Source organism: Falco rusticolus, chromosome 12 (genome assembly GCF_015220075.1).
Source record: "Falco rusticolus isolate bFalRus1 chromosome 12, bFalRus1.pri, whole genome shotgun sequence".
NCBI lineage: Eukaryota > Metazoa > Chordata > Aves > Falconiformes > Falconidae > Falco > Falco rusticolus.
The window spans coordinates 33,376,012-33,388,542 of record NC_051198.1 but is presented as its reverse complement, the minus strand read 5'-3'; the positions used below and the strand labels follow the sequence as shown (position 1 = coordinate 33,388,542).

Here is a 12,531-nt window from a genome sequence, read left to right as displayed (position 1 = left end):
TCTTCCCGCCTCGTGTTTTGCGTCCGGCTGCGGGTTAAGCAGCTCTGCGCGGGGAGGCTGGGTCGGGCTGGCCCTCCCGGGCCGGCAGGAATGATGGGGCTCGTCGTCGAGGGCCTCGGGGAAGGCGGAACAAAGAGCGTCCCGTCCCGGTGATGTGAGCCGTGCGCGCTTGGCCTGGCCTCGCTACACTGATCGTCAGCGCCTCCTGCCCATGGCCTTGCCCTGGAGCTGCGCTGACCTCGCGGCGCTAAATATCGTAGCCCCTAAGGGAAAGACCCAGGCCCGCTAACTAACCCTGCCTCAGAGAGCATGCGTATGGTCAAATAAGTTAGGTAATGCAATATGCAAATGTATAGCCAATCGCCTATACGGGCCTGCCCAAGCGCGGCAGGATTTTGTACGTAGTGGTAATGCGAGTACTGTGTGTGCTGCGCCAGCTTTGTTTACCGGCATCCAGACTCACGCAGCTGTAATAAAACAGTGTCTTGTCTCCGTGGATGAGATTGGCTTGTTGCACGCCGGGAACGGATTTGCATTTTAGGGACAGCACCTTGCGCTGCGCCTGTGGCGCTCAGGCCACTTGGGGGGCGCACCCCCCCCCCCCCCCCAGCGTGGGCTGCCCTGGGTGCCGGAGCCCATGCAGCCGTGCCCCATGGCTGCAGGCCGCTCCAGGTGCTGCTCCAGGCTGTGGGCGCAGCAAGGTGTTGGTTGCCGTTGTGGTCCCCGCAGCCTTGCAGGCTGGTGGGACATGAGTCTTGGTCTTGCCACCAGAGACATGGGCTGGGGCATTGCCAGGTGTGGCCTGGCCCTGGTGAGGGGCTGCACGCAGCCTTGTGTACCCGCACAGGCTGCTGTCGCCACACCGGGACGTCAGAGACCTCGGGGGGTCAGCCAGCATGCCATCCAGCAGGAGCCAGACAGGCTGGAGGCAACAGGAGCCCCATGACATTCAGGATGAAGGGGAAAGTCAGCCGTGACAGAGGCTGGAGCCGGAGGGACTCTGTGAGGGCCCTGGGAGCATGGCAGGCACAGCTCTGAGCCCTTGTGGCAGCAAGGCAGGAATTCTGATACAGATTTGTTGGCCTCTGTCTAGTTATAAATAATGTTGACCAATTTATTGTTTTGGGGATAGCTCTCTTTATTCCTTTTGTTACCCAATTTCGATATTGTTCCAATAGTTGCATTTGTGTAGCTCTATTGAGGTCCCAGAGGGGGTCATAACTGGAGTGCTCTGATAGAAGCATCTGCAGTTGCTGAAGCCTCAGAAACATCTGACCCGCTAGTAAGTGTGTATTAGAGAAACGAAGGTAGTTCTAAATTAAACTATGTCAACAGAAAAGTAGTTGATAGAATCCCTCAGGCTGAAGGAGAACTCAAGGCACTTCATAACAAGAACATTGAACCTCTAGAACAAGTGAACCTTTAAATATTATTACTGCACCGTGAGTTTACAAGAGTGGATTAGGACTATTTCTCCAGAAAAGTGTGTCTATTTTATGTCTGTTTCACTTCAGGATTGGCCTTTATTAGTACTGCTCTGCAACTGCTAGCACTAAGAATTTAACCCAGTTTTTGTGCCAACAGGTTGTTTTAGCCTAACTTTCACTACAGGTTTTCAGTTCTGTATAAAGTGGTTACAGGGGAAACTGTTTCTGAGTTTGGCCATTTGACCAGCAGCCTCAAAAAGACTGACTGAATTTTGCTTTTTACAACTCGGAAAATTAAGAACAGGAACCAGTTTGTTCTCACACCCCCACCCCCTCCCCCCTTTCATCCCATGATACATTGACACTTTGCAGCGTTGGACCAACATTTTTGGAGACCTTTAGCGTTAATCCATTGGGGACAGTATTGGGCTGCTGGACAACCAATGCAAATATTAATAAACCAAGAGAAATCCTTAGATTTGATTTGTTGAGGGTCATTTGTACATACGAGCTACATCTCCAAAATGTGCTTTATCCTACCAGACAGCTTCCCTGCAGTTAGTGAAACCCTTGCCTAGAGTGGTTGCTTTACATAACTGATCTGTTAAAACATGGAATGCCTGTAGAGTTGTGGCACTGCATGACATCTACACGGGACTTGCTTCAAAAGCTACGACCAGGGAGCCTCCTGGCTTCTCAGCAATGCAAGCTCGGGGCAGGTCCTCTGGCCCATTTGCTTGGCATTCATGCTTGATGCCTAAAAAAAGAGGCAAAACACTCAATGTGGTATTCCAGCATGCTAGTAATCGATCAAATGTACTTGGTAGTAACATTAGAAGAGGCCATCGGGTCACCAAGCAGGTAAGCCCTGCCTTAGCTTAGGCATTTGGATGGTTTTCTCTGACGTGTGTCAGAGCAGACATCTGGCTACACGCCAAATAGCAATGCAGAAATACCGGGGAGAACGTTTTCACTCCATCCGTGCTCAGACTGTTCCCCTTTTCGCTGCAGGCTCTCTCAGGAGCGCATCTCTCCTTTCTAGGGCTACCCTGGGTATGGCGGGTGAGGAAGCTACACGCAGGCAGGCTCCAATGGCTGACTCGGCTCCCGCTGGCTCTGGAGAGGTGGGTGAAAGAATCAGAGTGAGCATCTGGGCTGTAGAGACCAGAAAGGCTTTGCTGCTCCAAGGAATCAACAATGGATTCTTTTTTTGGAGATCAGGGAGCCCAACCCAAGCCGTCTGATGTGGAGAAAAGCTGAATTTCTTCAGGATTTCTTTTTTTTTTTTTTTTTTTTTTTAACTTCCACCTGTGCAGCACAGCCTCCCTGGCTAGTTGCAGTCCACTGGCCAGCTGTCGTGTGAAGGCTGGCACTGCTGCACAACGATCCTGTCTGTCTTGCAGGCTGCAAGATTTTGGCCCAGTGCAGCAGGAGGAACTGAAGGGGGTCGGCGCTCTCTGGCTACAAGCCAGGCCGACTGAGCATGAAATCTCTGAATGCTGCAGCAAGATGTTTACTCCTTGGTTAACGGTGTCTGACAGGCTGAACAGAACTTTGCTTCTCCACGTGGAGATGCAATGCCTTTTGAAATGAGTAATCACAACCACATCTCTAGATCAAGCGCATTGTTAATTCCTACTGTTGCACAGGGTGTTTGAGATCGTGTCTTTCAACAGACACAGGCTTGAACGTCCTCTGCCACAGCAGCAGCTCTAGAAGGAAGCTAATGGTTTCTAGCCTGTATGGTGCAGATGTGCTGCTCTGCATGGCACAGCTGTGGTGTCACAGACACTGCAAAACCTGCTCTTGTCCTGCGCACAGTTCTAGTGCCTCTAAAATTCAGTCAGACGGTGTAAGTTTTAGCCAGAGCTCATTTGAGCTGCATCACAGGGCATTTCACTTGTGAAGTTCTCATCTCTCACTAGTATCTCAAAAAACCCAGCCATCCACAACCAAAAACCAAAGGCCAATCCAGCATCCAGCTGCTTTGGGAGGTGGCGGGAGCAGCTGACGGGGCTGGAGAGCATTTGCCAGCAGTCAGTGATGCCCTTGCCCTAAGCTGGAGTGGCGAATTTTGATCTAAGTCTGACGCGGTGGCACTGTGAGGTCAGCAGCTCTGTTGGTACCAGCGCATTGTTGGGGTTGCCAGGTGAGGAATGCAGGGCGCTCAGCTCCGCCCCGGTCAGCTCCGGGGCACATTGGTCTGGCCCTAAAGCCAGCAGAAGGACGTGGGTACATGTTCTCTGGACCCTCGTTTCTGTTTCCTGCCAGGAAGAGGAAATCCATCCCTTTTCACCCTGCAGGTTAGGAGTAATCCCTCTGTCCCGATGGGGACCATCCCAAAGTGATGCTGCGTTGTCAGGAGGGAGGGGGCTGGCACCAGCTGTGCTGGGATGGAGCCGGCTGAGGCCGCTGAAATCCCAAACGACTGGGACGGGCCGGGATAGCGATGCCTGTAGTATCAGCTGGGATCTCGCGCGGTGCCCTGGTGTAGAAAGTTGGTCCTGCCGGGGGGAGGCTGGTTCCAGCTGGCGTTGGCAGCCTGCCCGCCTGCCGGCTCTCTGCTGCTTTGTCTGGGATGCTTGGCGAGGCGGGCAGGGAGAGCTGGGCTGCTGGTTGAAACAGCCCTCAACAACCCCCCTGGGGGTTGGAGGCGACGTTTTCATTGCCCTGTCACCCCCTCGCTGCACCAGTGCGGATTCGGCTGGGAGTGAGTTCGCCGCTGTCGGCTGTGAGAAAGGGAAAGGCTCTGAGGTCTCTCCCTGTGAGCACTGAGGTTTTGAAAAGGTGCTGATCTCCTTAGTTTTATTCTTATTTTTGCCTCCTCCCTTTCCAGCCACTCCCTCCGTCCCCAGCCCACAACCTCTTAAAGAGGAAATTCAATGATGTTGACAGTTCAGCGCGGGGATGGGAACTCCTGATAGCCGAGGGCTTGATGCATTGATCACGAGAAAGCGCAGCCTGGCACCTCCTGGGGAGTGCCCCTGCGCAGATGAACTGCCTGACTGCAGCATCGGGGGGGTTGTGAGCCACGTGGAGGTGATGCCCATGGGGGAAACGCACGAGTGGGACAGCGGGGAAGAGCCTGGCTTCCAGACTCGGGACGGGGTTCGGTTAGCGATTAAGAAGAGTGGAGGCAGCAGCATCTTCCTCCGCGTGGGGCTGCACCCTGCCTGCCAGGTCTCAGACCAGGCAGTACAGTCTCCCTGCGGCTCCGTGTGTTATGGGTGGAGAACCTGAGCGTGGAGAGGAGGGTGGGAACGGATGCCCGCCAGTTAACAGCAGAGGTGGAAAGAGAAGCACCACATCCAGTGCTCCCTTTGCAAGTTTCGTTTCTTCCTGTGGGCATCTGCTGGGGAGATGAGATGGTTAATGACCATGCTTTTGCGCTTTGTTGGCTTGAACTTAGGCCTTTTCCTGGTGTTTGCATTGCAAGGAGATGGTAGCGTCTTGGTTCTCTGTGTGGCGTCTGTAGCATCATTGCTGGGGTGGTTCTCGTCACTGGAGGCTGGGAGCAGCGACCCAGTGGGATGTGGTCACTGCGTGTCCTCCCTGCCAGGCTGGGCAGAGGCCAGCAGTGCCGCAGGGTGCGGCTGGCAAAGGGAGGCGGCCAGGGCTGCTGCAAAGCTGGGGAAAGCTCTCCCGTGCATGCTTTCCCCTTCCAGGGGGGTGTTCTGTTCCAGAGCTGAGACCCTGGATGCACTTCCACCTGCGCCTGGGTGCAGAGATAAGGCCAGGTGGCCCAGGGAGAGCCCAGGTCTTGGCCAAACTGCACCAGGCAGTCTGGAAACGGGCTCTCTTACTGCCGCAGGGCTGCAGGGATTGCCCAGGGTCGTGCAAAAGCGTCCCATTGGACATGGCATGGGCACTTTGCTCGTGGCTGTCTCTGATTGCATCCCTGGTTTTTTCTTCCCCCTCTTTGGTTCTTCTGGAGCTTGCTGCAGCCAGCGCAAGCAGCCCCTGCGGTGTGGCTGGAGCACCGTGCGCAGGCAGCGCAGCGGAGGAGCGCAAACCTGGGAGGGGGCGGGGGGTGTCAGCAGGTTGCCCACACAACACAGATGGACATGGGAAACTCGCTGCTCACAGAGAGGCTGTTGCGCCTCTTTGTTTTCCCCACTAACTGTTGTTGTGGTGTCTTGCAGGCACAGAAGAATAAGGCAGGATGGATGTCTATGACCCTCAGATGCTGAATGTTGTGCTCTTTGGAGGTCTGATGGTGGTATCAGCCATCGGGATCTTCCTGGTGTTCACCTTCATGGAGAAGGTCCTCCGTCCTTCTGAGGAAGCCTTGGCCAAGCAAGGCAAAGGGCTTAAGAAGACTCAGCAGAAGGAAAAAGAGAAAAAGAAGAAAGAGGAAGCTGTTGAGAAAAAAGGAAAAGGAAAGAAAAATCAAGAGAAACCTAATGGACAGGTCCCAGAGGCGCACCAAAGTGCTCCAGTGGTCAGCTCTGTCACCCTAAAGAAAAGCAATGTTCTTCCAGCCCATGAGGAGCAGAAGCATAATGGACCTGTCAAGAAGGTGGCTGCATCCAAGAAGAAGAGCGAGCCAGGTAAGGCCAAGTTCCTCTGCATATATCCCCGTCGGGTAAGCCGGCAGAGGGATCGGAGAAGGGCTGGAGTCATCTCGTTCCCTTAGCAAAGAGCTGGAACGAACCTGCCTGGTGAAAGGCAGGAGACGACCTTGCTGCTCTGCATCACTGGCACCGCTGCGTGGAGCGACAGTCCCCCAGCGAGGCTGTGTCACAATGGAGTCCAGCTTCTGATGCCCACCACGTCTCTGCTCCCTGGCTTTAGCAAAGCGTGCCCAGCTCCGTCTGGAATCGATCAGTGTGATGGAGGGCGGTGGCAGGGCGGCAGGAGCAGTAGCAGAGCCAGGCAGAGGTGGCAGCTGGCTCAGGGAACGCTTGTCTGTGGTGAGCGCCGTCCCCAGCGCTCGTCACGTTGCTTTCAGTTAGAGAGGTATCAAACTTGGCTGTGGACATCTGGGCGGTTGCTGGCGTGAAATGGCAGTTATGGGGTTGAAGTCAACTGAGGCGATGCTACTCAGCCCTGCCGTTGGCTCGAGCGCTCCCAACCCCTCCTCTCTCCTCCCCAGCACCTGCGGACTCGGATGGGCCCCTCTACCTGCCCTACAAGACGCTCGTGTCCACTGTCAGCAGCACGGTGTTCGGCGAGGGGGAGGCCCAGCGGCTCATCGAGATCCTGACGGAGAAAGCGGGCATCGTCCAGGACACCTGGCACGCGGTAGGGCTGCCAGCAGCGCCGTGTCCACCAGGGCTGGGCCAAGCCTCCGGGGGTGCGGAGGGGTGAAGGCAGCCCGTTTTCGGGCAGGCTGTCCCCCGAGGGGCAGCCTTAGAGACAGGAGCTGAATTTTCCCTGGGGCAGAGGGCAGGACCCTGTGCGTGTGGGGTGGAGGGGTTGGATGCGGAGGTGGTGGTCCCCGCTGATGTGCCACCCTGCGCCGGCAGGCCAAGCAGAAGGGTGACCCTGTCACTGTCCTGAAACGCCAGCTGGAGGAGAAGGAGAAGCAGCTCGCCACCAAGCAGGAGGCTGCAGCCGCTGCCAGAAACAAGGTGGAGGAGCTGAGCCAGGTAAGTGCCGCGCAGCCCTCCCGGCACCCCTGGCACGGGCTCTGCGCCTCACGGCTCGCCGTGTGCCTCCCTCTCCCCGCGTCTTACCCGCCCTTGGAGGTGAAGCCCAGGGGTTCTCTGGGCCCTTCATCCATTTGCTGTTTTCTCCCCCAAAAGGGGAGGAGATGCCCACCTGAGCTCCTCTCCTGGGCCTGATCCAGCCCGGGGAGGCACGTGCCCTGTTGGCAGCCGCAGCTGGAGGGGGCTAAAGCCGTGCCCGTAAGAGACTGCAGCTTTCTGCTGCTTTCCGGAGGACAGTAAAGCCCTTCTCATCTCTTGGCAGAGCCCCTGAGCTGAGAAGGTGTTGATCAGTCCCTTTTTAAGGAGCCTGGTGCTCTTTACAGCCCCCTTGCCTGGCTCAGCCCCTTGCCTCCACCTCTCGTTGGGTGTTGAAGTCAGAAGGGACCCCCGGCGCGTCGTGCTCAGCACCTCCTGCCCCGCAGCCGCCAGGACCCTGCTGCAGCAGGTCCATCTGCCTGCAGGCAGGAGAGGAGAGGGCGAAGCCACCCTGTGCACTGAGTGCTGTGCTAAGCCCCGGCCTGTGCAGGCAGCCCAGGGCAGCGGCACGGCATCACCCAGCCGGCCAAGAGAGCACCCCTGCCTTGGCAGGGGGCGGAGGGGGGGTGTGTTTGGTTTGTGGGGGTGTTTTCTTTTTTTTGTTTTCCTGCTTTGCCCCAGACTTGATGTGATGATATTGATCCTGGGGCCGGGGAGGGGAATAAAATTCCAGGCTGTCACTCCTGTCTCTTAGCTGGCCCAGTGTGGAACAACAGTGGCATCCAGTGGCCACTGAGCCCAAAGCTTAATGCAGGAGGAAATGTAAGTGCGGAAGGGTGTAGCTGGGCCTGGGGGCAGCGCCGAAAGGGTTACACTTCTTAAAGTCTTCTGAGCCAGGAGGCCACTTGTTTCGAGTCCCCTTAAAGCAGGGGAGTTCCTGCGCTGAAACTGACCGGGTGGCTTCTCTCCTCGAAGGAGCTGGCGGCCGAGCGGGCCAAGGCGACGGCCGTGGAGGGCAAGCTGAAGGAGCAGCTGCTGGCCCGCGAGCAGGAGATGGCAGCGGTGCAGGCACGCGTGCAGGCCAGCTACCAGGACCATGTCAGCGAAACGCAGCAGCTGCAGGGCAAGGTGAGCCCCACGCGGTGCTCTGCAGCTTCCTCCGCTGGCTGCCGGCTGGCCCTCGGTGGCAGCTGCCTGGTCTTTTGGAGAAGACCGAGGTGGACGAGGGGGCCAGAGCCTCGGGGAGGGGCGAGAGCCCCGCAGTGCTCCTGAGCCGTGGTGCTCACGCTAGAAGAGGGATGTGGGAGCATCCTCACGGGATGCAGCAGCCGCAGGGGCTGTCAGCATCAGCAGACACCTCGCTGTGGCTTCCTTGCCCGTCCCTCTTGCCCATGGAGTGGGCTCCTCAGGGGAGAGCTGAGGGGCTGGCAGCGGCGGCATTAACCCCTGTTGGTCTCTCCCTAGATCCGCACCCTGCAGGAGCAGCTGGAGAATGGCCCCGACACGCAGCTGGCTCGCCTGCAGCAGGAGAACTCCATCCTGAGCGATGCCTTCTGCCAGATCAGAAGTCAGATGGAGAGCAAGTAAGACTAGGGCTGGGGGTGGGGGCAGAGCCTGGGGCCGCCCTCTGGCAAGCCCTGGGGGGGGCTGTCCATCAGGCTTGGCCACCCCCTTTCTGGAGGGTGCTTCTACAGACGCCCCAGCTAGCTGGAGGTAGAGGAGGGAGTGAGGAAGAGATTGCCAAATGGCTTTTGGCGGCCTGGCAGGGGAAACAAGGATGCTTTTCCCAAGTGGAAGGGCAGGGGAAACCCTCTCTGCTTTGGGGTCACCTGTGCTGATGTTACATAGAAGTTACAAGCCATTAGTGACCTAAAACCTAGTTTTGAAAGTAGTTTTAATAACATTTTTATTATTATATATTATATAATATATAATATGTTTATTATTGAAAAATAAAAATACAAAACCCCCTACCAGTAAACAGTGCAGGCATATGTTTATAATAAAATCTTCATACTGTTTTGTACAACCAACCGTTTGTTCCCCAGGGAGCTGACGCAGCCACGTCGGGGCAGGCAGAGCCCACAAATCTGTGAAAAGGGAAGACTGTGCTTGTCCACCAACTGGTGCGATTATTTTTTCCTATTATTTTTTTCTTTTGCCTTTTTTTTTTTTTGCTTGTTGGAGTGAAAGAAGTGTGAAAGTGAGACCCACCATGGAAGGAAGCCTCTCTTTGATGGGTGGCTCTTGGCACGTATCCTTTTGTGTATTTCTGGGTGTCAATGCAATTAAAATGATGTAGTGAAAAGAGCTTATCCTTGCTTCATTTTCCCGGTTATTATTTATTAATTTTTTATGAAGTTTGCAAGCCAGCCAGGTGCTTGGGGTCAGTGAAGAAGGACCCTGCTGTGGCCAGGAGCAGATCCTCTATTCCCCACCTTGCTTGCTGTGCTGCAAAAAGCCATCCCCTCTGTTTTTTCTGCAAGATACACAAAGGAGAGAAGCCTTCCCTTCCAGCCACGTGAGTTTTCACGCTGACGGTGCACCTGAGGTCCCCTGCCATGGGGACAGGGCACAGCAGCACAGCCATGCCAGCCCAGCACAGGCTGCTCCTGCTCGCTTGAACCTCAGTGCACCCCTGAAATTCTGTCCCTGTGGGTCCTGTGTGGTGGTGGTCCTTGGGTACTGCCCAAGGGTATGCTCTCCAGCCTTCTGCTCGCCCCTTGTTGTGGCTTTCCTTTTGAAAATCCACACATACCCACCCTTTTTTCCCCTATTTTTTTCTTTTTTTCTTTTTTTTTTTAATTTTTTTTTTTTCTTTCAAGTTGGTTTCTTAGGAAATGGCAGAGACCACGTCACAGCTCGGTGCCTGCCTCCTCCCAATAAAGCTGCTGAGCCCGGCACTGACATCAGCGGGATTTGAGGAGCTGGTGGGGGGAAAAGGCCCCCAAAGTACTTGATGCCTCTGGGGTGTGTGAAGAACCAAGGCCAGGAAGGGGGATGAAGGCCAGACCCGCCTCCGTTTTGTTCCTAGAGATGTCAGTGTGTGCTCAACCTCTATGTTAGACACACCAGACTCCACGCAGGCAGGACTGGGTAGACACGTGTCCTGTCCCCCCAGCACTGCAGCTTTTGGGGTCATGATGGAGAAGGGATGTGCAAATCACACTTGGGCTGTGGGGTATGTGCGTGACCTGTCTCTGATCAGGCAAGAAAAAGGGGTCCTGCTGAATTCTGGCTGAGGGAACGGCAAGCTGAGAGCCCCCCACCCCCCACCCCCCTCCAGACCTGCCTCCCACCCTTGTCCAGAGGCACCGAGCTCTCTGGGGCTCTGCTGAGCAAGCAAGGGCTGCCGCTCCCAGAACGTGGGGCACCCATCAGTGCTGAGCTCGTCAGTGCTCATTGCAGAAATGGGCTGAGCACCTTCGGGGGGTCACGGTGAGCCATGAGAAGGACCACCCCCGCCTCCCCAGATTCGGTGGGTGGCTCGGTGACACCCCTCCATCACTGCCTGCAGTCCCTTGCGGGACAGGAGCTGGTGGAGTGTCGCACGTGGCCAGAGGGCTGTGTGTCCCCGGCAGGTGGTGGCCCCAGCCCCTTGCGTGGCAGCTGAGACCCCACACACTCATTTACAAGCCCTGCTGCTGCTGCATCCCCCAGCCCTGTTGTACGTGCGTAGGCTGCATATCCGGCAAGTACCCCGGGCTCTGGCAGGTCCATCTCCCCGCACCGGAGGGACAAACCCGGTGAGCAGAGCTTTTCCCCGCAGCCACCATTAGCCTTCAGTTTCTCTTCCTGGACTTTGTGAATCATGGGGAGAACCTCATGAAGCAAAGACGGCCAGTGACAGCACTGTCATGTCAGCAGCATGCCTGGCCCGACACCTTTTGCCTTTGGAAAGCCTCCAAAAAAGAGGGAACACCTGGATTTTACCAGGATTGCAAACTAGGCTGGAGCAAGCTGTTGAGTGTATCGGGGTGGCCATCACCCTCGTAGAGCCCCTGGTAGGAGGAGCCCCGCAGCAGCAGGTGCAGCAAAGTGATGTGATCTTTCCATTTTTCAGCTTTTCCTTTTTTGCTTTTGCAGCAAAGATTTCCTTTATTGTAAGCTCTTGTGCAAATCTTTATTGCCTTCCTTCCCACCTTATGGCTTATCTTGTGAGTTGTTGATACTTATAAACAGCCTAAAATATCTAAAATTATCTATAGTCTTTAAACCTTATATTGATATAGTAAAAGTTAAAATAAAAATGAAAGAATCCTAGATAGTATCTATAACTGTTGGCCAACTAGATGGTGTATAGATCGTATGATTTTTTTTAACCTTTTGCATTCACCATTGTTGCAGATTGCATTTGAGTTACCACATGTTGAATAAGTTGGATAGAACAAGAAATAGTACATGACAAAAACAAAAATGTGGCTTAACCACTTAAGACAAAAGCTCTCTAAGGCTGCTATCAACTTAATATTAGTGTGTTTCTTTGGTGATCCCTATTTTGACATACCGTCTATGCAACATCTAATATTTTTCGAATATCTCTCGCCTCTATTCCTTGGAGTTTTTGTAGTTTCCACTTAATACCATTTGATGTGTGCCCAATAAACAGAGTAGCCAAATGCCCTTTTCCTTTTTCTGATTCAACATCTAGAGTGGTATATTTCCTTGTTGCTTCCTATAATCGATTTAAGAAATTTGTTTGGGACTCTTTCTTATCTTGCTTTATTTCATATTGACAGCTTTTGGGGTGGCATTATGTATTCCAAATAATATAAAATTTTGATATCATCTTATCAATTTTCTATCATCTCAGTCATTAGGGTTCCATGGGGATCTGTCAAAGGGAAATGTAGTACTGCCCTTCGAATCTTGTATCTTTCTGTACTGTCAAATAATATGTGCAATATTGCATCTGTATCTTGCCAATCTGGGTTTTGTGTTTTAATCATCATTTCAAATGCACTTGCCACCTTTTCTGGATCAAATTTCCAGCTGCTATTTTCCAATTATTCAAATCAGTAATGGAAAATGGTACTTTTATAAACATTGGACCATCATTCCCTGCTGCCTTCTGCAAAGAGGCTTGAATCGCTGATTTCAGAAGATCTTTCAGTATTGATGGTTGTCAACTCCTGGTTCTTTTAGAAACAGGAGCAGGTGTAGGGTCTGTTCCCCTACTGTTTCTGATTCCATGTCACTATTATTTTCATGTGTAACTTGCAACCTAGGTGCAGTTAACCTTTCAAAATCTTCTTCTATATTTTCATGGGTTAATTTTAGACACCTCTGCCCTATGTTACAGGCAGAGCAACATTTTTTCAATGTTTTATTGCTCTTGTTATCTTTTCCTAATGTCAAAGCTAAAGGATCCACTGGAGTGAAATTAATTCCACATTTTTTCCGTCACTCTGGATGTTGTCTTAACGTGAAAAACATCAGCACGTATTACTTCATCCCCTTTTCTTTCTAGTCTTAGA

At 53.6% G+C, this 12,531-nt stretch overlaps 1 protein-coding gene and 1 long non-coding RNA gene across 3 annotated transcripts; both read left to right on the top strand.

The window, feature by feature from the left end:
• Positions 1-2,230: 2,230 nt before the first annotated feature.
• Positions 2,231-8,648, top strand: LOC119156032 (ribosome-binding protein 1-like). Of its 2 annotated transcripts, XM_037405298.1 has the most exons (6): positions 2,235-2,551; positions 5,570-5,977; positions 6,523-6,671; positions 6,896-7,018; positions 8,030-8,182; positions 8,519-8,648. In XM_037405298.1, the coding sequence occupies exons 2-6, from the start codon at positions 5,590-5,592 to the stop codon at positions 8,639-8,641; spliced, it is 936 nt and encodes a 311-aa protein (XP_037261195.1). In that variant the 5' UTR covers positions 2,235-2,551; positions 5,570-5,589; the 3' UTR covers positions 8,642-8,648. The 2 variants fall into 2 exon arrangements, with proteins under 2 accessions (XP_037261196.1, XP_037261195.1); XM_037405299.1 differs by lacking the exon at positions 6,896-7,018 and having other exon boundaries at positions 2,231-2,551.
• Positions 8,649-9,119: 471 nt separating this feature from the next.
• On the top strand, positions 9,120-12,236 carry LOC119155900. The gene is made up of 3 exons (XR_005106906.1): positions 9,120-9,180; positions 9,416-9,575; positions 9,880-12,236. It is a non-coding gene; the product is annotated as an uncharacterized LOC119155900 (long non-coding RNA).
• The last annotated feature ends 295 nt before the right edge of the window (positions 12,237-12,531 follow it).

Coding starts and splice junctions, on each gene's coding strand:
- LOC119156032 (XM_037405298.1), top strand. CDS start 5,590: ATGGATGTCTATGACCCTCAGATGCTGAATGTTGTGCTCTTTGGAGGT. Junction 6,672..6,895: donor TCCAGGACACCTGGCACGCG/GTAGGGCTGCCA, acceptor CTGCGCCGGCAG/GCCAAGCAGAAGGGTGACCC. Junction 7,019..8,029: donor AGGTGGAGGAGCTGAGCCAG/GTAAGTGCCGCG, acceptor CTCTCCTCGAAG/GAGCTGGCGGCCGAGCGGGC.